General features: G+C 61.7%; 3 protein-coding genes across 7 annotated transcripts; 2 read left to right on the plus strand and 1 right to left on the minus strand.

The window, feature by feature from the left end:
• Positions 1–249: 249 nt before the first annotated feature.
• CDK10 (cyclin dependent kinase 10) lies at positions 250–7011 on the plus strand. Of its 5 annotated transcripts, none has more exons than XM_065567358.1 (14): positions 250–408; positions 1641–1713; positions 2046–2150; positions 2333–2435; positions 2604–2685; positions 3298–3365; positions 3597–3649; positions 3775–3844; positions 4001–4060; positions 4333–4456; positions 4529–4668; positions 5304–5356; positions 5436–5557; positions 6409–7011. In XM_065567358.1, exons 1-13 carry the CDS (start codon positions 313–315, stop codon positions 5537–5539), a joined length of 1131 nt encoding a protein of 376 aa, XP_065423430.1. In that variant the 5' UTR covers positions 250–312; the 3' UTR covers positions 5540–5557; positions 6409–7011. The 5 variants fall into 5 exon arrangements, with proteins under 5 accessions (XP_065423430.1, XP_065423432.1, XP_065423434.1 ...); XM_065567360.1 differs by having other exon boundaries at positions 2079–2150; XM_065567362.1 differs by lacking the exon at positions 4001–4060.
• Positions 7012–7660: 649 nt separating this feature from the next.
• Positions 7661–12716, minus strand: SPATA2L (spermatogenesis associated 2 like). Its single transcript, XM_005308185.4, has 3 exons — positions 12608–12716; positions 11622–11928; positions 7661–10514 (listed from the first exon to the last, which is right to left on the minus strand). The coding sequence occupies exons 2-3, from the start codon at positions 11925–11927 to the stop codon at positions 9390–9392; spliced, it is 1431 nt and encodes a 476-aa protein (XP_005308242.1). The 5' UTR covers position 11928; positions 12608–12716; the 3' UTR covers positions 7661–9389.
• Positions 12717–15293: 2577 nt separating this feature from the next.
• LOC101939494 (uncharacterized) lies at positions 15294–19958 on the plus strand. Its single transcript, XM_065567364.1, has 6 exons — positions 15294–15515; positions 17044–17151; positions 17656–17795; positions 18232–18328; positions 18468–18592; positions 18947–19958. Exons 1-6 carry the CDS (start codon positions 15431–15433, stop codon positions 19121–19123), a joined length of 732 nt encoding a protein of 243 aa, XP_065423436.1. The 5' UTR covers positions 15294–15430; the 3' UTR covers positions 19124–19958.
• Positions 19959–20378: the final 420 nt, after the last annotated feature.

The raw sequence follows: 20378 nt of genomic DNA on the forward strand, positions 1-20378 counted from the left end.
GGGCGCTCCCCACCGAGGGCCCCCTCCCCACCGCTCACCGGGCGCTCCCCACCCAGGGCCCCCTCCCCACCGCTCACTGGGGCGCTCCCCCACTCCCTCGGGGCCATCCCCGATTCCCCCCCAGCACAGCTGCTCCTCCCAAGCAGCCCCCCCCGTCGGCCTTAGCCAGCAGGCCCTGCATAGCAACCGTTGCTAGAGCCTCTGAGGGGAGGGTGGGCTAAGTCACGTACTGCGCCGGCGCGGTGAAAAGGCACCGGGTGCTGCACATGCGCAGTGGTGAAGCGCGAGGCACCACCCCCGGCTACGGGGATCATGGCGGAGGCCGCTTGCCCCGAGCAGGAGCCGGAAGTGCTGCGACTCAAGCGCCTGCGCGGCGGGGGCTTCTTCCCGGTGCCCCCCGGGGACAGGGTGAGCGTGGGTGGGCCGAGCCCGAGCGGGAAAGGGTTAAGGCAGCGCCCCCCCATGGCGCCTGGGGGGAAGGAGGGGGGTGTGAATGGGGCGGGGGGTGTGAATGGGGAAGGGCGGGGTGAAGGAGGGGGGGGTGAATGGGGAAGGGTGGGGCAGGGTCGGAGTGGGGGAGGGGTGAATGGGGCGGGGTGAAGGGGGGGAGGGGTGAAGGGGGAAGGGTGAGGGAAGGGAGGGGTGAATGGGGAGGGGTGAAGGAGGAATGGGTGCGGTGGGGTGAAGGAGGGAGACCCCCCCCCCCCCCCAGGCTGTGGAAATCGTGGCAGTGACAGGCCGACATTTGCTCACTATTCAGTTCGCACGTTTTCACGCGCAGTGGCGGTAACGGTGCGTGGAAATGACACGTGTGTTTGCAAACACAGAGTTGGGCACATCTGACCAGATGCTGGGCACAGCCCAGTGATCGCTGGCGCGGGGCGCCATTGCTCTCACGCCATTTCACAGAGCAAATCAACCGCAGGTGGCCCTGCGACGCGTTGGCTATAGTGTCCAAACAGTAATATTCCCATGAGCCTTACGCTAACTCTTTGCTTCTAGCATCATGCCCTGGGCCTTTCTGAAGCTCTTACATTTGCTGTCTAGAGGCTGAAATGCTGTCAGATAGCTCTTCTACCTATAGTGCCGGGGTTCTCAAACTCCATAGCACCATGCTCCCTCTGACAACAATTACTACACCATCCCAGGGCGGGGGGACCAAAGCCAGAGCCTGTTCAAGCCCCAGGTTGGGGGGCAAAGTTGAAGCCCAAGGGCTTCAGCCCCAGGCAGGGGGGCCTGTAACCTGAGCCCAGGGCTGAGCCCTGCCACCCACGGCTTGGGCTTTGGCCCCGGGCCCCAGCAAGTCTAACATCAGCCCTGGTGACCCCATTAAAAGAGGGTGCCAACCCACAGTTTGAGAACTGCTGCTGTAGTTGTTAATCATGCTTATCACCCCAGTAGCTGAGCGCCTTCCAGCCATGCATTAAGCACCATAACTAACATCTGTCTTGTGGTGGTTTCATGCTGGTGGGATACAGCTGTGCATCTGGCTAGCAGCAATGACATATTCCAGCTTCCGGAGGGCTCCAGATAAAACTAACTTCACAATGAAAATCATAAGCCCTAATCGTTGAACACTGCCCCCAAGACCGCTCTGGGGAGGGGGCTGGCTGCTCTGTGAGATGGCTCTCTGCTTTCAGCTGGGAAGGTGCCGGAGCGTGAAGGAGTTTGAGAAGCTGAATCGAATTGGGGAAGGGACCTATGGCATCGTGTGTAAGTGTTGTATCTGCTGCAGGGTTCAGCAGCGGGAGCTGGTTTGCTTCCTGCAGTGGGGGGTGCTGACAGCAATACCTCATGCCCCAGGACACTGGAAAATACTCAGTGGCACAGGTCCCTAGGTGTAAGGGCAGCCCCAGCACAGGCTGAAGCCCATCTTGTCTGTTCCCCAGTGATGAACACATCAGTTGGAGGGAGGTTCACTGTTACCCCCCTTCCCCCTCCCCCAGTGTTGAGAGGTGATGGTTAATGGTTCACTTGGTGACCGGTGTCAGTGGTGGATCAGGCATTCGCTTTGCTGTGAGGTATTCGCTTTGCTTGTGTTCCAGGTACTGACCACATGGTGTGTGTTACTGTTTCAGACCGTGCTCGAGATACCCAGACAGATGAGATTGTGGCACTAAAGAAGGTGCGGATGGACAAGGAGAAAGATGGTAAGGGGAGAGCTGAAGGGGAGTTGCTCTTCCTAGGAAGCTCTGGGGTTTTAGGGGTGGGGAGGGATCTCTTAAAACACTTCAGAAATGAGCTTAGCCCTGCACAGCCACATCAGAGCCTCCGGTCAGGCCAGGGGACTGGAGGGGGAGTTCTAATGCGTGACTCAAGTACCACTCTGCAGGAATCCCCATCAGCAGCCTGCGGGAGATCACCCTGCTTCTGAAGCTTCGGCACCCCAATATCGTGGAGTTGAAGGAGGTTGTCGTAGGGAACCATCTGGAGAGGTAACAGTCCCATAGTACTGGCTCTGCACCTGCTCTCCCTTCGGGAGGAATGTCACAGTATCTCCCTGCCCTGGCCAGGAATGGTAGTTGGATGACCCGTGGGGGTGGGGGTGGTCAGCACAGTGGAACTGCAGTGAGGTGACTGACTGTGGTGTGTGTCTCCTGCAGTATTTTCCTGGTGATGGGTTACTGTGAACAGGATCTCGCCAGCCTTCTCGAGAACATGCAGACGCCCTTTTCTGAGGCTCAGGTACAGGTGGATTGTGCCGGTGCATTACAACTCCCAGCTGTAAGAGGGTGCTGTGGCTCTAGCCATTGCGAGCAGGCTACCAATATACTGCTCCACCTACAGCCAAGGATGCCGATTCCAGCGCAGAGCATTGAGGCATTCTGCATCGGTAGTGTCAGTGGAGCTGGTGGTGGGCACTGGGAGACAGATGCCAGTCTGTAAATTGGCTGCCAGTCATCAAGTCACATGACCTGATTTCATCATAACTTAACGACCTCTGTCCTGTCTAGCATAGGGTAGAATGATCTAACCCCCTTGGCCCTCTGTGATATGGGGCATGGCCTGCTGCCTGCATTAAACCCTGTTTGCATCGCTGCAGTTAGAACACCCCTTCGTTATAATGTTTTGAGTCTTGAGCTCCAAACTAGGGCGCACGGCTTTGCATTGACCTTGAGCTTCTGCATAAAATGAACCAGGGCATAAGCTGTCAGCAGCTGTTAGTCAGATCGCTTAATGCTCGACTGGAAGGCACCGAGATACTGGAGTGATGAGGGCAGGGTAGGAACCTTTGCAGATACATGTTAAGTACTAATGTGATGCTGTCTTGTTAATCCCGTCTCCCACCATGCGCAGGTGAAGTGTATCATCTTACAAGTACTCAAGGGCCTTCAGTATCTTCACGAGAACTTCATCATCCATAGGTAAGGGGCAGAGTGAAAGGTACTGTGGGTAAAGGGATTGTATGGGAGGGGCACTGGGTAATGGACTGGACATTGGGAGCCAGCTGTGCCACTTGGGCTGTTTCCTTGGCTCTCAGGGGGGCAGAGGGAGGCCCTCTTGGAGCAGCAGGTACTTTGGGCAGCATGGAGCGGCCCCATGTGAAGCATTGCCTCTAACACAACCATCAGTAACTGGCTTCTTTCTGATGGCAGGGATCTGAAGGTGTCTAATCTGCTCATGACGGATAAAGGCTGCGTGAAGATAGGTGAGCTCCCTTGTCACCTTTGCTGATGCAACTCCAGAGATGCTTCCAGCTTTCTCATTTTGTAATGCAGAGGCAAGGGCAGTAGGTGGCCTGATTTTTGACCTTGAATCTGCCCTCTCTTGCAGCGGATTTTGGGCTGGCTCGTGCTCACGGAGTGCCACTAAAACCAATGACCCCTAAAGTCGTCACCCTCTGGTGAGTGGGCTCTGCTTAGTCCTGAGTGAGTCACCCTATCGTGGACCCCCTCAGAGGCCGTGGGTCAGCCCTGCAGTCAGTCTGGGTGAATGAGACAATGGGAAGCATCTGGGAGCTTCACCGATTGGTAATTCCTGCATTCATTACATTGCACAGGTACCGGGCCCCAGAGCTGCTGCTGGGAACGACGACCCAGACCACGGGCATAGATATGTGGTAAGGGGCTCTCATATTGGAGAGTAACGCTCTGGCCAGGAATTCGCAGAACTAGCTGGGGGACAGCCAGGGGACCGGCGGGGTCAGGGCAACAGCTCGGTTCTTCAGGAAGCAATGTTCACATCTGTATAAAGATCTCGTACTGAACCAGGGCCAAGGTGGGTCTACAGCAACACGAGGGAGCTGCTGCTGGGGACAAAGGAGGAGGTATCTGATGCAAGGGATTCGTGCGCCTGCTTCCCACTAACCCAGGAGGCCTATTCCCTCCCCAGGGCAGTGGGATGTATCCTCGCGGAATTGCTGGCCCACAAGCCGTTACTCCCAGGCAGCTCAGAGATCCACCAGATTGACCTCATCGTGCAGCTGCTGGGGACGCCCAATGAAAACATCTGGCCAGTAAGTGCTCGCTCTGCATCCCCCACCCTGCCCCACTCTTCCCTGACCCTCTCATGTCTCCCTTCCCCCCAGGGCTTTTCCAAGCTGCCCCTAGTGAGCCAGTACACCCTGCGGAAGCAGCCCTACAACAACCTCAAGCACAAGTTCCCGTGGCTGTCGGAGGCTGGGCTTCGCCTGCTCAACTTCCTCTTCATGTATGACCCCAAGAAGAGGTAAAGAGCCATCTGGCAGGTCCATGGCCTGCGCTGGGCTGCAGAGTGATGTGGGGCCCGGGCTCCTCAGTGTATGGGGTGGGGGGGGCTCCTGCCACCCTCCCGCCAGGCAGGGCTGTTCCCCTCCGCTGTAAACAGCTGCAGTGCAGTGTGTGGGGGAGCGGTCAGCTCCCAGGAAGCACTGGGCAGCCCCGAGCTGGGGGCTCATTTACATTGTAATCAGCTCCTCCCCTGGGGCTAGAGCAGATCAAGGCAAACCAGCAGGGCCAGCTGGGCCTAAGGAGCGGTGCCAGTTCCTGCAGCGCTGCCTTGCTCCCGGGGCCGATCCCCCAGGCATTGCTGCCCCCTTCACCCCAAGCCTGGGGGGTGTCTGGCCGTTATAGGGCCAGGTTGTACTGCTCCCCAGCCAGATGCCGTGGGGCAGGCAGGGCCTCAGGGATTATGCAGAAGGAGCCCAGCGTGGGATGTAGTGCGCATTGCCCTCTGGACAGGAAGTGAAAGCGGGGACATGGTCACAGCTTTGCTGAGTTGCTGGGGCGCAAGGAAGGTCTCACGTCTACAGCGGTTTCCTGAAGAAGAGGGGGTGTTTGTGGGGGACGATAGACTCTTCCTGTAACCTGCATTTGCCCCCCCAGGGCGACAGCGGGAGACTGCCTGGAGAGCTCCTACTTCAAAGAAAAGCCCTTGCGTAAGTGACTCCTCTGCACCATTGGAGCCTACGGGACTCTGAGCCCTTCCTGACTCATTTCCTCTCCCCTTCTCCCCAGCCTGTGAACCGGAGCTCATGCCCACCTTCCCCCACCACCGCAACAAGCGAGCCGCTCCTGCCAGTGCCGGGGCGGAGGGCCAGGGCAAGCGCGGCAAGCCCTGAGGCTGCACGTTCTGCCAGGTAAGAACGATCTTCTCTCTCCCCTGGAATGGGACCAGCAGTGACCCAGCCCTTCAGTAACGTGACGGGGGAGGATACGCCTCTCAATTCAGGATGAACTGAGTGCTTAGAAAGTGCAGGGCAGAAGCCCCTGCCCCAGCCCTGACCTGCAGCCTCCCAAACAGCACTACCTGCTATTCCAGCCCTTGGGCCTTTCCTGGCTTGAGACTCTCACAGCTGACAAGGGGTTGTGATGAGGACTGGACAGAACCACAGGTGACTGGAGGCCACAGCACTAACGGGCTGCCCCACTTCACTTTCTGTCCCGGGATTCTCAGGTTAAACTGCTTGCAAAAGACTGGAGCCTAGCTCCTGTTGGGAGGACAGACTGGGAGCCAGTTTCCCCAGTTACTTGCCAGGAGAGGAGCCTTGGTGTACTGGCCTGTCTGGGAGAGGCACAGCCCCATCTGTGAGTGGGGGAACAGACCTCCCAGTCAATGTACTGCTCTCGCCCTGGAAGGCACCCGCTCCGTCCTATTGCCTCTTCAGTCCCTGGGAAGTTTAGTTTGTTTTTATGTGCAGACTCTCACGCCCAAAGGCTGCACGTGTCGCCATGCGCTGGGGGTGCTCTTCGCTGCCCGAGTGAGCATGCCATCTGCAGCACTCCCAGTCCGGGGCCCAGCTCTGCAGCACTCCCAGCCCGGGGCCCAGCTCTGCTGCCTCTCCCATGCCCCACACGGCTCAGGCCCTGCTTTGGAGGCCCCTAAGTTCCCACCCTACTCCCCAGAAGCTGGTGTTCTCCACAGTGGAACAGCCTCAGCCAGTCTGTGATTGCTCACTCCCACTCCTCAACGGGTGTTCTTCTGCTTAAGGTTTGGACAAAGATGCGGATAGAGGGAACATCCAAAACAGAGGATGAGAAGGCGCTGGGAGCTGAAGGATTCGTAACTACCTGCTATCGGACCCAAGGCAGACGCAGTACAAGCTCCTCTTGACCTGTCGATATTCTCAGGGTGGTCCAGCGCTGGCGAGGACGACAGTACCTCGAACTTCCACTCAAATGCAGCTGCTGGAGACACGCTCGAGGGCTGTGGATTGTTCTATCATCTTTGCACCAAGAGAGCAGTCAGAGCAAACTTAGTATCTATCCTGGGTCCCTCTCCCCCCAGTGCCAGTCGCATCCTTCATGGCGGCTGGCCCATCACCAGCCCCTGGGCTTGGATCCTTCTAGCTGGCAGAAGCTCCAGGGAAAGGGCAGTGTGGGAACACCTTCCTATGGGCTGAAAGGAGCCTTGAACCCTAGGTGGGCAGCCAGGGGCAAGAGGTGCCGGCCGCCCCTGAATGGCTGCTGGGTTTGTTACAAGCTGCACTGCAGACCTAGCCCAGCTCACTGTTGATAGAAAAGTCCCTTGGTTCTTTGTTCCTCATTGTGGTTCATGTGATCCTGCCCTCAATAAAATGTCGTGTTAGTGTCAGCTGTAATGGATAGTCCTGCAGAGCTGCTCTCCTGGCCAGCTAGCTTGTTTACCCCAGGCAGCCGGGCCAGCCCCAGGGAGGAATGGCTGCTGTGTGTAGCGTGTCTCAGCCAGAGCCCTTTCTGGGTGTCACAGCTCTCCCGTCACTTATCGCTGCACAGGACGGGGAGCGCAGAGTCCTGGAAGCACAATGTAGCGACCTAGCTCCGAACTCTCCCCCCTCCCCACCGAGCACCCTGGGGCCACAGTGACAGACATTCCCAGCCCAGCTGCAGGTGAGGGGCACTGCTTGGTGCTCTCCCCGTGTACTGCAGCAGCGACATCACTTCCTCCAGTAACTGTGCTACCTCAGCAGGGGCCTGAGCCAATCCTGCTTGTCTTGTGCTGAGATCTCGAGGCTTCTGACTCATTCTGCTGTGACACACTGCGCCCTCCGCAGCTTGGGTAGCCACAGCTTCCCCTCTACGGCATCGCCTGGAGCTTCTTAACAAGATCGCCCTCGGCTAATGAGCCACCGACATTAGCGTGTTAAGGACATGAAAGTCTGAAGCAAGAGCCACTGGTAATGGGCAGGTGGAATTTGTGTGGCATAGGATGAGTTCAGACTGTTCCTGCTCCCACACCCTGCCCGGGAGCCAGAATACCAGGCTAGCAAGAAAAACACTTTATTAGGTAACTGTGGAGGTGATAGACAACGTTCTTTCTTTGAGGTGAGGTGAGGTGAGGGTTACCAGCAAGAGCTGAGTTGGGAAGGGGGCCTTACCCAGCCAGAGGAGCTGGGGTACTTGGCCAGTGCAGACTGACAGTGGGCCAGCTGCAAGGCACGGGTGCCATCCTATTGCACACTCTCCCCGTGCCCTGGAAGGTACAGCACTCATCACCACTGGATTTGACCTGGGGTGGGTTTTCAGGGTGGCTGTTTAGTGCCTGGCTGTTGGCACTGATTCCAGCCACCTCACCCTGAAACTGGGGGCCACCCCCAGTGTTCTCAGCTTCCCCTCCCTGAGTTTGAGCCGGGAGCCCTGGCAGTGCTGCTCTAAACAGCATTGCAAGAGGGGGACATGCCCCCCCAGGCAACAGCAGCAGGCAGCTCCCTTTTTGGCTTTCCTGGGTCCAGCATTCTGCTGCCTTTGAGTTTCCAGCTGGGTTGTGCACATGGGGAGGGGATAGGCTGTCATTTCCAGGAGCCAGTGCCCACTCCACTTAACCCTTGATGCGGGAGGGAGAAGCTTTGCTCTGCCCCAAAGCACTCCCCACCTTCCCAGGAAAGGTGCAAGCAGTGACCTAGGCGAAGGAGTAGAGTCCTGAGCCATCAGATCTGAGCCCTGGGGAGATGGTAACTGAATGCCTAAGGCTCTGCTGACCAAGGAGCTGGAGCATCAGCCATAGGACAAGGGAACTCCTAATGCACTGCACCCGGGGGACTAACAGTGTAACCCTTCCTCCAAAGCTCCAGCAACCATTGATTCTGGAGAACCCAGAGTGCCACAGCGCTCCTGAGGACAGGGATTTGGTACTAGGGAATACTGCAGGGCAAGAGCCTAGCTTGCTAACTCCCTGAAGGCTGTGAACTCGCCCAGAGCAGCTGAGGCAGGCAGGGTGCAGGAGACATCACCCAATAAAGGGCAGATGCTCAAAGCGTTTGTCATTTCCTTCTGACCCGTCAGTCTGGGGCAAAAGCTGCTCTAGCTCAAACGCCCACTGCCAGAAACCCAGACACTTCTTCCCCTGGGCACCTTTTGTCCCACCCAGACCCTAAGGCCAGTCAGCCTGAGCAGCAATGGGTAGGACCAGCATGAGCTGGGAAACAGCACGAGATCTTCCCCCAAGCCATCTTCTCTCCTCTCACGGCTGGCCTTTGGTGGACAGTTCGTCGGTGCTTCTCTCCTGGAGCAGGGGCAGAGCTGTCCACATGGGCCATGCTACAGAGCAGCATCCTTCCACCAACTCAAGGGAATCGCTTGAAAAAGAGCAAGTCTCTCGTTTCTCCTTGTCCTTACCTAGGTCCTGAGAAGCCTGTGAGCTAAGAGGCCCCAGCTCCTCTGGCAGAGGGATGCTAGAGCTGTGACTAAACAGGGCCAGGAGATCATGCCAGAGCCACAGTGGAGGCCAATCCCTGGAACTGGCTCACAGGAGGTGGGAGGGAAGAGTAATAGTGTTGAATGTAGGGCAGCTACAGCAGGGGAGGATCTGGGGCGAGTCTCTACAGAGCACCGCTGTAGCGGGGTGGGGGGAGGAAATGAGCGCCGCCATCAGAGGCGTCCCCTAGAACAGAACCGGGTGGCATCAGGCAAGTCCTGATGCTTCCCCTGGAGGTAGGATTTGGTTGACACATCCCACAGCATTTGCAGGCACTGGGGAGGCAGCTCGTCCCGTAGCTAGGGCCGAGCCCCAGAGCCTTCGTTCAGCAGCATGTCCACCTCGGTCCTCTGTAACCACAGGCGCTTCCGCTCCTCGCTCTGCAGCTCCTGCATGCAGTGGCTGCTCCTGCAGGTCTGCATGGCATCACAGCAGCTGGCGTGGAGCAGGCAGCAGGTGGCACAGCAGTAGGAGGGGAGAGCACCTCGGACCAGGCATGAATGCAGCTGGTAGCACGGTAACTCCAGCACTTCCCTTTCGCTGCTCTCTAGCCATGGGGCAGCAGGCGGCAGCTCCCGTGGTCTCTCTGCAGGCTGGGGCGAGAAGCTGGCAGCTCTGCACTCCGAGGGCATAACCTTGCCAGCAGAGCGGGGCCTTAGGCAGCTGGCTGCCTCGTGTGACTCGAGCACTGCAGTGTCAGAGGGGGAGCTCAGAGAAGGGTTTGTGCTCCCCATGTTCTCAGGAGAGCCCGAGTCACTGATCCTGCTAAGCGCCCCTCTTAAGGAGATAAAAGAGAAGGCGGCAGCCTCTGAGTCGGGCTCATTTCTATAAGGCTGCTCCTGGCCAGACTCACTAGCCCTCCGGTTGTCCCAGATCCTTCCCTCATTTCCCCCGAGATCCTCAGGACCAGGTCCTCCAACAGCCTCACCCCACAGGTTGGGGGGCCTGTGTAGCTCCTGGGAGGACAAACCCCATAGGGATGATTGCAGCCTGGCTCCCATGGGGTCACCGTACAGGGTCGCAGCCGCTGGGCTTTTCGGCTCCTCCCCATAGAGATCAATGCTTTCAGCACAGCCAGGAGCCACCTTGGCTCTGGGCTCTCTGCCTTTCGGCCATCTTGCAAGTCTCCGCAGCTTCTCCACACAGCCGTCCAGGTCCTTGGTGCCCCTCCGCACCTGGAGCAGGTCTTCAGCAGACACTTGGCATGGCTCCAGCTGCCACAGGATCTCCCCCAGGATCTCACACTCCACCCTTGCTGCAAAGAAGCTGCAGGCAGCCTGGACGAGCTCAGCTCCCGGGGGTGGCTGGGACACCACGAGGTGATGGTCGTCTCTCTTCACATACCCCATCCTGTGGAAGCTCTTTGCGATGTCACTGTCTGACAGCACCGCCTGCAGGGAGTGCACGTACACCCCCGAGAACATCTGCAACAGCAGCACCGCGTTATTTGCTGAGCACGCAGCTGGCCACCTCCCAGCCAGTCTAACCCGGTGACCTCCCCACCCCGCCTCCGCCCCACAAACACTGACACAACGAGCCAGTCTAACCCGGTGACCTCCCCACCCCGCCTCCGCCCCGCAAACACTGACACAACGAGCCAGTCTAACCTGGTGACCTCACCACCCCGCCTCCGCCCCACAAACACTGACACAACAAGCGATCAGCACCTCCAAGGCCACGGCACCGTGAGAGCAGCTTGAATTCTCAGCCCCTGCCCAACAGCGCAAAGCAGAGTCACCGCCACCACTAGCCTCCAGACTGCCCTAGTGGGGAGGGCGCTCCAGGCACCACAGCCACCAGAGGATGCCACAGCTCCCGGGCCTGCCAGGCAGGGTAGGAAATTCAACTCCCAGGAAGGCAGTGGAGTCAGACCGGGGTGGTGCCCCTCCTCACCTTCGTTCACCTTCCGAACATCAGCTGCGGGTGCCTCAGGGACGTTGGGGTTCCTTCGGAGACACGGCCCGCTGCATCAAGGGACTAGCTGGTCCCAGGTCGTACACAGCCCTGACCCCCCAGCCCATTTCTGTGACTATCCCAATCACGTTGCTAAGATCCTTGAACCCGAGACTGTGTGATGGCCACACAATCAGTGACGCTGCCCAGAGACGAAGTACCTCTGCCCCTTGGTGTTCTAGCCACTCGGGGCCATACAGGCACAGGCGGGGTTTCCATCGTGGTGGGATCCCTTTGTCTAAAGGCCCAACACACACCTATGCTGCTGCCGGAGGGATCATTCCTGACTCCCCGTCCTGGGGTTAGATCGGGGGTGGGTCTCTAACAAATCCCAGATCTGTCTGGGCACGAGTGTAATCATCCGCTACACGAGGGACTGGCCCCAATATTCTATCCCCCTAGGGAATTTGCACCCCAGGGAATCTATGCTGAAGTTCCTGGAGTGACCCTCTCTCTCTTCAGTGATGTGCTCGGCATGGCCCCGCACCCTGTTTCAGCAGCTCCCTGTCTCTATCCAGCACGCCCAGGAGAGATACCGGTGCAGCCAGGCGGCACCCTGACCACACACCAATGCTCACCTTGATTGTGCTGAACTCCTTGCGCCAAGGGAGGAGGTGCAGATTGACAGCTGCCAGCTCAAGGACCTCAAAGGCCCTGGCCAGCCCCCTGAGTGCCAAGGGCAGGGCCTCCCATCCCCGTAGGCTGCTGGCGAGCGTGGCAAAGACATCGTTCCGCAGGGCATAGTGCAGCTCCGGATCCGCCAGGAGGTGCTGCCGCAGCAACTTCCTCAGGGCCAGGTCAGTGCAGACTCCAGAGTGGCCCCTTCGGAAATCCCTCTCCAGACATTTGCGGTACTCCTGCTGCACCAGGGAGCTGGAGCCCATCCTAGAGTCGCGGAGAGGGCAGGGGTGAGCGGCTAAGAGCCCACGAATGGCAGCACCCACCCAGGGCCACCAGAAAGTCCTGTGCAACCCAAACAGGGGCAGCTCTGCCCTGCCCTGCTCCAACTCCATCATCGAGAGTCAGGACAGCTTCCCTCCCCCTTAGCGGTTCACTCAGACACTGCCAGCCACTCCCGGCTCTGCAGGGGTTCTTCTGCCCCACTTCTCAGCAACCAGTGCCCAGGCTGGGGAAGGGGGCTGGGCGGGGTGGGGCCAACCCTTGGCCTCTCCCTCCAGGACTGTCCTGTCACCCCCAAAGACACCTTTGATACACAGACATACCCAGCCCCTCACCCTGGTATAGGGGGTGAAGGGGGGGGCAGAGAGGGAGACCCCTTCAAAGCCTATGGGGTAAAGGGGGAGGAGACTCAGAGACCCCGCCCCCATCCTTAGGGTAAGGGGGAGGAACTGAGACAGAGGCCCCGCCCCCTTCTGTGGGTAAGGGGGGCTGAGAGATTGCCCCCCGTGGGGTAAAGGGGGAGGGGCTGAGACATAGATATCCCTCCCTCCGTGGGGTAAGGGGGCAGAGACCACGCCCCTCCATGGGGTAAGGGGGGCTGAGAGACAGAGGCCACGCCCCCTCTGTGGGGTAAGGGGGGGCGGAGGCCCCCGCCACCACTCACCTGCCGGCCCAGTATCTCTCCGCTCCTCCGCCGGGCAACAACTTCCGGTTTCCTCTAGTTCCGCCCCATGGCCAGTGGAGGTCACGTGCCGAGAGGCGGGGCTTCCGGGCGCCCCGCCCACTGGTGGGTTAACCCCTTCCCTGCCGGCCCAGGCGGCCCGTCTCGCTGGGGCGCCCCCGGGGTCAGCACTGGCCGGGGGCGGGGAGCTGCAGGGAGGCCTGGTTCCCCGTGTGACCCCTGCGGAGCCCAGAGAGGGGGCTGGGCCTGGCCAGAGACCCTGCATAGGGACCCCTGTCCAGAGCACCCCGGGCACCCGCCCACCTGCCCCCTGGGCAGGGCTCCCCCACGCCCAGGGCACCCCCAGCCCTGGGGCTTCTTCCCACACCCCTGTCCCACCCAGAGCCGCCCTCCCCAAGCCACCCCCAGGCCTGGAGGCTCTGCCTGCCCATCTGCCCCGTCCCACCCCAGAACTTGGCTGGGCCAGTAGGAGGGCAGGAAGCCACTGGCCACACTAGTGGTGCCCAGCAGGCCAGGGTCTCCCCAGGGCACCAGCGCCTTCCCTCGGCCTCCATTCCTGGCCTCCCCAGAGGCCTCGCTAGCTGCTGCCACCCCCGTGGCCCATGGGCACAGCACGGCTCCGCTGACTGCAAGGCACAGTGCCCCAAATCCTCCGTGCAATGGGGGTGGTTGCAGGTAGGGGGTAAATGCACCCACCACAGGGGAAACCCAAGCACGCTGCAGCCCCTTCCCCGCCCAGCCTTGGCCAGGGTCCCAGCTCGAGACTCTCAGCCTGCCGTGGTGACAGCCCGCCAGGCACCAAGGGGGTACTCTTGGTTCGAACGCTAGATGGTGCCGTGGGGCTAGAACCAGCCCCACTGAGCACAGCGCCGGGGCCGGGAGCTGTGGCCACCGGAGCAGGGTTATGCCCAGGCTTTGCCCACCAGGGATGCAGCCTATTGGCATCATAGGAGCTGGCTTCAGCTGCCCTTGTCTTCATAGTGAGCTCCTGGGGCGGGGCCAAGCCTGCCACAGCGGGCACTGCCTGAGAGCAGTGCTAATGCACCCGCAGCGCAGGCCGGCCAGCCCACGGAGAGCGCAGGTCCCAGGCTGGTTCTGCTGCAGGGCGTGGAGGGGCTGTGGGCAGGAATGTTAGGTCGGCCTGGCCGTGGGAAGCACACTCACATTGGAGGGGGCAATGGAGGGGGCTCTCCGGCTCCAGGACTGGCAGTGCTAACCTCACTGAAAGACAGACACCCCTCCCGCCCCAAACACAGGCATTGCTGATCCCATTCCTGGGTGTGGGGAAGGGATTGTCTGTGGCACGCACCTGGTCAGGCCCTGGTCATGCAGCCGGTCCCCCCAGAGTGCCTTGCAGCAGAGGGGCCCACGAAGAAGCAATGAGGTTGGATATTCCCGTGGCAGAGATCCCGCGAGGCCATTCCACACGGCAAGAGCGACAGAGGAGAAGGCTCTTCCATCGGTGGTGGAGAGGCAGAGAGGAGGTGACTGGGAGCTGGAAGAGGAGCAGAGAGGTTGGCTGGGCCATTTTGAACCAGAACCTGAAGCCCAAGGGGAGCCCTCGGCAGCCGGTGGGCACATGGCTATGCTGCTCTGGGTGGAAGGAGGCAGGCAGCCCGCAGGGCAAGCTGCACGGCACGGAGCTGGGGCGCTGACGGGACTCGAGCGCAGGCCGCAGCACGTGTGGCCGGCGCGGCGAAGAGCTCGGGAGTGGGGGAGGGCTCGGGAGTTGGGGAGGGCTGACGGAGAGTTCAGGCTCATGAGGCTGGGGGTGAGAGGAACGGGAGCTCGGCTCACGGCTGTTCCTGGTGCTCAAGAGAAGCAGTTAAGTGAGGGAAGTGGAGGGGAAGCCGGGAGCCTGCCCTATGACACGCAGACGGGGGCAAGGGGGAGCCAGGGACGAGCCAAAGGAGTGTAGAGCCGGGGAGCTGCCTCCCAGAGACGGAAGCTACGAGCCCGAGTGGAGGGAACGGGAGCGAGAGGCAGACGGGTCTGTGGCTTGAACAGAGCAGAGGGCAAAGGAGTCAACGGGACAGTGGTCTTGGTGCAGAGGAACCCCACCTTGCCCCGAGTTAGCGCCCGGTCCCCCTGTGCAGCCATGGGGGCATCCCGAAGGACGGGGGGGCCGTGTCAGAGGCTGCCCTGCCAAGAGAGCGAGGAGGGGGCAGTGGGCGTGTCGGGGAGCTGTCTGTGCAGAGCCTGAGATCAGAGGTGGCGGCTCCCTGGGGCACTCCCAGAGGGGGAGCTGGACACAGAGCCCAGGCAGGGGAGAGGAGGGAGCGGGCAGTGAGGAGCTGCAGAGGGAGCGAGCGGGGAGGGCCTGGCTGACCTCGCTAGCCACAGCTCTCCGCTAAATGACTGCCAGGAGGGGGCAGCGACCGAGGGAAGGGCTGGCATGGACCACACGGGCCGGAGCTGAGTGGGGAGGAATGGGCCCAGGAGACTGGCAGGGTGGTGGAGTCTCCCAGAGGCAGGGTGGGAGCCCCATCCCTCAGACGCTTATGGCTGGACTGGCCGAGGCACTCAGCCCTGCGTGGCATCCAGGGTGGCCCGACAGGGCGTTTGTCTCAGGCCCACTGAACTCGAACTGACCCTGAGCAATAGTGAGACAGGAGGCAAAGGACGGGTGGGGGCAGAAGCAGGAGGCGGGGCTAAGTGGGTGGTGGGTGTGGTCGTGGGAGTTGGAGGTGGGGCTAGGTATGCACCTTCCCTACTTATTTCCCTGCCTGGGAGCAGCCACAGCCTAGCTGGTGGCTGGCCCTGGCGTGGCTCTGCCGTTAGCCTGGTCTCCGTCTGGCCGCCGGGATGTCTGCCTCGGACAGAGTGGTCGTGGTGCTTGGAGGGGCTGGCACGGTGGGATCCGGGATAGTGAAGTCACTGCTGGAGAGAGGTAAGGGCAGCCGGCTGAGTGGGGCGTTTGGCAGAGGTGACGATGGGGAGTTGGTTGATTTCTTTTCTAACCACAGCACATGCGGGCTGGCAGGTGCAGCGTGGGCTTTGCCCTGGCTGTGACACCGGGTCCCCTCCTGCTTAGACCAGCCCCTGCCAGCTCCTGGATGATTGCAGACCCTTGGATCTGGGGCAGCAACAGGGCCAAAAACCTGCTGTGTCCGGCCAGGCAGCCGGCTGACTCTGGGGTGGAGCTGAGCTGAGAGCACCCTGCTGGGGGGGGGACAGGACCTCGCCCGTGAGTGAGGGGAAACCCGCTGTGGGTGCCTGCTGCCCCGATGTGTTGCTCAGCCCAGCCTTTCTCGCCTGCCCCTAGCGAGCAAAGGGCATGGGCCGGCTGGGGCACGCACTGCTCCCAGCTCAGCCACGGCCGTGCAGAGCTGCCTGTGCGAATTCTGCCAGCGATGGCACGGTGCTGGGCGGCTTGCCTGCCCTCGGCGCTCCGGTGCCCCCTGCACCTGCATGCTGCGCCTCCTCTCTGCCTGCCTGGAGCCTGACTGCCTCTTACTGCCTGGCATCTCACCCCACGGCAGCCTGGCTCGTGCCCCAAATCTCTCTAGGACGCCAGCACCCTCCAGCCGGGGGTTAGTTTTAGGTGTAGAAGGCTCCACCCAGACCCATGGGCAGGAGGCGGCTGGGGCCCAGCATGGGCAGAGCTGTTGCTCTATGGGTGCGATGCCCCGATGAACAGCTCTGCTTCCAGCCCCGTGTTTGAAGGGAGAGCCACGTGCCGAGACAAGCAGAAATGGGGGAGAGAGAGATGACTCTGGTGTTTTCTCCCGACAGCGCCACGCCCAGCCGAGCACCCAGACGCCTGTGGTGGGGGTTGGTGGGAGCAGCATGGCACTGGCACAGCCGCGTTTGCACGTGTTGCACTGAGCTGTGGTGAAGGAGGAGATCTGGGGCAGCTCCCCCTCCCCACCAAGGCCCCGTGATGTGGCATTGTGTGCGCAAGGCCGGGTGCTGGGCGGGTCACGAGACAGGGAGAGCAGCTCCCTTGCAAGAGGGGAAGGCGAAGGGTCTGGCTTTACCAAGGCTCCTTCCATCACTTCCCCGCGCCCCTGTGCTAGCCCGGAGCACGCAGCAGTTTGCCCTCACCCCAGCTCTCCTGATGAGCTGCTACAGGGAGGAGCGTCAGTATCACCCCCTCCTCAGCTGGGAGATGGAGATTCCCTGTGGCAGAGCAGGGAATGGAGGCCTGGAGCGTCTCCCTCCCTCCCTAGCCCAGGGCACTGTCCCTGTTTCTGGAGACTCCCTCGCGCTGCCACCCCAGGCCTGGTCCCAGGGCCGCCCAGAGGACAAGCCGCGACCCCTCTCTGCTAACAGGACAGTGCTGGTGTGCGAGGACCCAGGAAGCCCGGGGCAGAGGCTGTGTGTGCTGGGGTCCAAGGGGCCGTGCTCGCGAGCTCCCTTCCAGCCGGCTGCAGGACGCTTCGGGCCGCGTCTCCCCGACACCCTCTCGCCCACAGGTTTCCGAGTCGTCGTCGTCTCCCGCGATGGAGCCAGGCTGGAGAAACTACAAAGCTTTGTGCCGGCGCCGACCCGTGACCGTCTGCACACGCTCATTGGGGATGTGGGTAAGGCCCATGGCTGGGCCCAGCCCGCAGCTCTGCCAGCAGGATTCCCAGGGACGCTGGCCGAGGAGCTGTGGGGCTGATAGTAGTGCCCAGGGGAGACACTTGGTGTCAGGCTGTCCCTCCAGGGAGCCCCGTATTCCAGGGCTTCCCCCACTGGAGGAGAGGACAAGAGCCCCAGAGGAGGGTCCAAGCCAGCTGGCCTCTGTCGCATGTTGGGAGCTCCATGCTAGAAGAGCATGTTGCTGCAGCCAGCTCCACTCCGGCTAGTTATGCCCGAGTAAGGCCCAGTGGGCAGTCTGGGCTTCCCCCCACTCCAGGGCTTCTGGTCAGACTCGCTCCCCAGCGGGCAAGAGAGAGACACGTCATCGGCCAGGACCCTCCTGCGTGGAGCCCTCTGCAGCGAGGGCAGGGCTGGGTTCTGCCTGCAGGCCGTTCTCTTTGCCCCATGCGGTCGCAGGGCTGGGCCCAGTGCCGGGCACTCACTCGCTGCTGAAATCCTTCCAGGGTCCGAGGAGGGAGCGGAAGCCGCCAAGGAAGCCCTGCTGAAGAGCGTTGGGAAGGTCACGGACGTGGTGTCGTCGCTGGGCTTCAGCTGGTGGCAGGGAGGCCCCCCCCACACTCAGACGCTGCAGGAGCTTCAGCGGGTGGGTGTGGGCAGGCGATGCAGCTGGCTCTGGGGAGGAGGCAGCAGCGAGCCTGTAGGGAGGGCCAGCGGGGATGCTGAGGGAGCTAGGCTGGGATCCAGACTCCACTGTGCTCTTGTGAAACCACAGCGAGGGAGTGCCACCCTGTGCAAGGCCTCAGGACAGGAGCTGCTGGGAGCGCCGTGGGGGAGGGAACAGCCGCGCCCCCCGAGCTCCGTCCCAGGACAGGGCTGAGGACTGGCTCACCCAGAGTTGGGTTAGCGGCGTGCTGTGCTGTCTCCAAAGGGCGGCCGTCCCCGGGGCAGCAGCCAGGCCCTGTTGGCCCAGGGCCTTGTCTCGGGATGCCCAGATCAGCAGCCTGCAGCGGGGGGGTGATGGGGACGGGGGGGTGGGATGCCGCTGCAGGAAAGAACACAGTCGTGTGTCCCCCTCCCAGGTCCTGGAAACGCTGTTGCTGAGCACTTTTACGTCCTGGAAAGCGTTCTTCCCTCTGGTCCAGGAGAACCCCAGCGGCTCCTACACCTTCATCACAGGTGAGGGGAGGAGATCCCGTCCCCTGCTCTGCCAGCGCCCCTCGCCGCCCACTGGGCCAGCAGGGGCTGCCATGTGTGCGGCTGTGGGGTGCTGGTGAGTCCTAGCGTGCATCCCCAGCCCTATCGCTCTCTGTTCCAGGAGGGGCTGGCGAGCGTCTCCTCATGCCAGGCACAGGGTTCCTGACGCTGGGGGCTGCGGGTGCACTGGCCTTCTGCCAGGTGGTCCGGGAGGAGTACCCAGACGTGCCCTGCAAGCTGAATGAGGTCAGTGCCCCCTGTCCGGGGTGGGTGGGGTGGAGGGGCACTGGCTGGGGCAGAGCCCAGCGAGGCCTGGCCCCCCTGCTGACCTGGTGCTAGCGTCTCATGTAGGTCAGCAAAAGCGCCCAGAGCTGCTGCTCACAGGAGCTGCTGCTCGACAGCCCCTTTGGGCAGCCCAGGCCCCTCCATGTGTCTGGCCAGCGCCTGGCTTCGTGGGGTCCTGCTCCAGGAAGATACAAGTAACACGGGGCCCCTTGAGGCTCGGGCAGGTTTGTGGGTATTAATGCGGGCGAGGGCACCCCCTCCTGGCCAGCTGGTGGTGGACGGCCTGGGCGTAACTGGCTCCGCTTTCCCCTGCAGGTGAAGATTGACATGGGGGTGGCGATCCCGGAGCGTTTGCGCCCCGGCTACGTGAGTCACCTGGAGGTGGGCGAGGCAGTGGCCTCTCTGGTCGAGAAGGGGAGCGTCTCCCATGCCGTGCTGTGCGCCCACTCGCCAGCCGACCTGAAGACACTGACCCTGGAAGGGAAGATCTGAGGCCTTTGCGAAGCCCTCTGGAGCTGTGTCCGCTCTTAGCTCCCCCCCCGCTCCCTTGTACAGGGCTCCTGGGTACGTCTGCCCCGTGCGCCGATCCCCGGCCGGGATGGGTGGGCTCAGCTGGGACTCAACTCTGAGCAGAGCCGCCGGCACGGCCAGCACCGCATCACCCTTGCTCACTGCCTAGCGAGAGCAGCTGATGCCTCCTTTCCCTGCTGGGGACCCAGGATCTCGTCTCTCCTCCCTGGCCAGCGGAGGAAGGGCCGGGCTAGGCGAGGGCAGAGCAGGTGCTGTGGCTGGCAGGAATTCAGGCTGGGGCAGCAGGTCTGGGAGGAGCAGCCGTGGCCCCAGCGGAGGGGGAAGCCAGCCCCGAGCACCCTGCAGCCATAGGGCAAGCCCCACATTTCAGCTCCTTCTCCAGCCAGTTGCCTGCTCTTGTGAGTCATGCCCAGCTGGGCAGGTCTGTCCTTCCAGCCAGCGAGTGGCCTGCCCTCCACAGCCTGCCCTACGTCCCCTCCACCGCGCAGAGGCTGCGATTCTATCAGGCCCCTTCCACGCTGCTCTCTCCTCCGCTCGCCCTTCCGAGCGGCCGGGCCCTGTGCTGTGTCCCATCCCTAGAGCGGGGAGCTCGGGGTGCTCGCGAGACATGCAGCCCTGGGCCCCGGACCCTGTTGTTAGTTTCTCCATCACAGCGAAGCTCTGAAAAGTCACGTGCTCCAGTTGGCACCAGACCTCCTGCCCCAGCCTCAAGGCTGGGCACATTCTCTGCCTGGCTCTCTGCTCCCACTAGATGTCTCGTGGTTTTGCATGTTTTAATAAACGTTATTTGTACAAACACGGTCCCGTGTCACTGCGCCAGCAGGAGTCTGCTGCTGCGTGGGAAGCCCCTGCCAGGCCTAGCAAAGGGATGCAGCTCGGGCATGGGGGCGAGGGGCACCACAGCGCGGGCCTAGAAGAGCAGGGGCTGCTCCAGGCCAGAATGAGGCAGTGCCCTGGCTGGGGGGGGGCTGGGCTAACCTGGGGGCTCTGTGGCTATTGAAGTGCTCTGGAAGAATGGCAGGAGGGGTAGCAAGCCGCTCCCCAGCCTTAAGGACGGGTCGTTCTGAATCCTCGTTGCCTTCGCCAGTGCCTGGCTGCTCTGCCAGCTCGCTCTCCCCACCGCACCGAGCACGGCTCCCAGCTGCCAGCCCCACCCCCCGCAGCCTGGAGAAAGGGGCCAGCGCCAATGCCATGGACAAGGCTGCGCCTAGCGAAG

This window comes from Chrysemys picta, chromosome 14 (genome assembly GCF_011386835.1).
Source record: "Chrysemys picta bellii isolate R12L10 chromosome 14, ASM1138683v2, whole genome shotgun sequence".
Lineage (NCBI taxonomy): Eukaryota > Metazoa > Chordata > Testudines > Emydidae > Chrysemys > Chrysemys picta.

Coding starts and splice junctions, on each gene's coding strand:
- CDK10 (XM_065567358.1), top strand. CDS start 313: ATGGCGGAGGCCGCTTGCCCCGAGCAGGAGCCGGAAGTGCTGCGACTC. Junction 409..1,640: donor CGGTGCCCCCCGGGGACAGG/GTGAGCGTGGGT, acceptor CTCTGCTTTCAG/CTGGGAAGGTGCCGGAGCGT. Junction 2,436..2,603: donor GTAGGGAACCATCTGGAGAG/GTAACAGTCCCA, acceptor TGTCTCCTGCAG/TATTTTCCTGGTGATGGGTT.
- SPATA2L (XM_005308185.4), bottom strand. CDS start 11,927: ATGGGCTCCAGCTCCCTGGTGCAGCAGGAGTACCGCAAATGTCTGGAG. Junction 10,515..11,621: donor AGGAGTTCAGCACAATCAAG/GTGAGCATTGGT, acceptor CTGCTGTTGCAG/ATGTTCTCGGGGGTGTACGT.
- LOC101939494 (XM_065567364.1), top strand. CDS start 15,431: ATGTCTGCCTCGGACAGAGTGGTCGTGGTGCTTGGAGGGGCTGGCACG. Junction 15,516..17,043: donor GAAGTCACTGCTGGAGAGAG/GTAAGGGCAGCC, acceptor TCTCGCCCACAG/GTTTCCGAGTCGTCGTCGTC. Junction 18,329..18,467: donor CTCCTACACCTTCATCACAG/GTGAGGGGAGGA, acceptor TCTCTGTTCCAG/GAGGGGCTGGCGAGCGTCTC.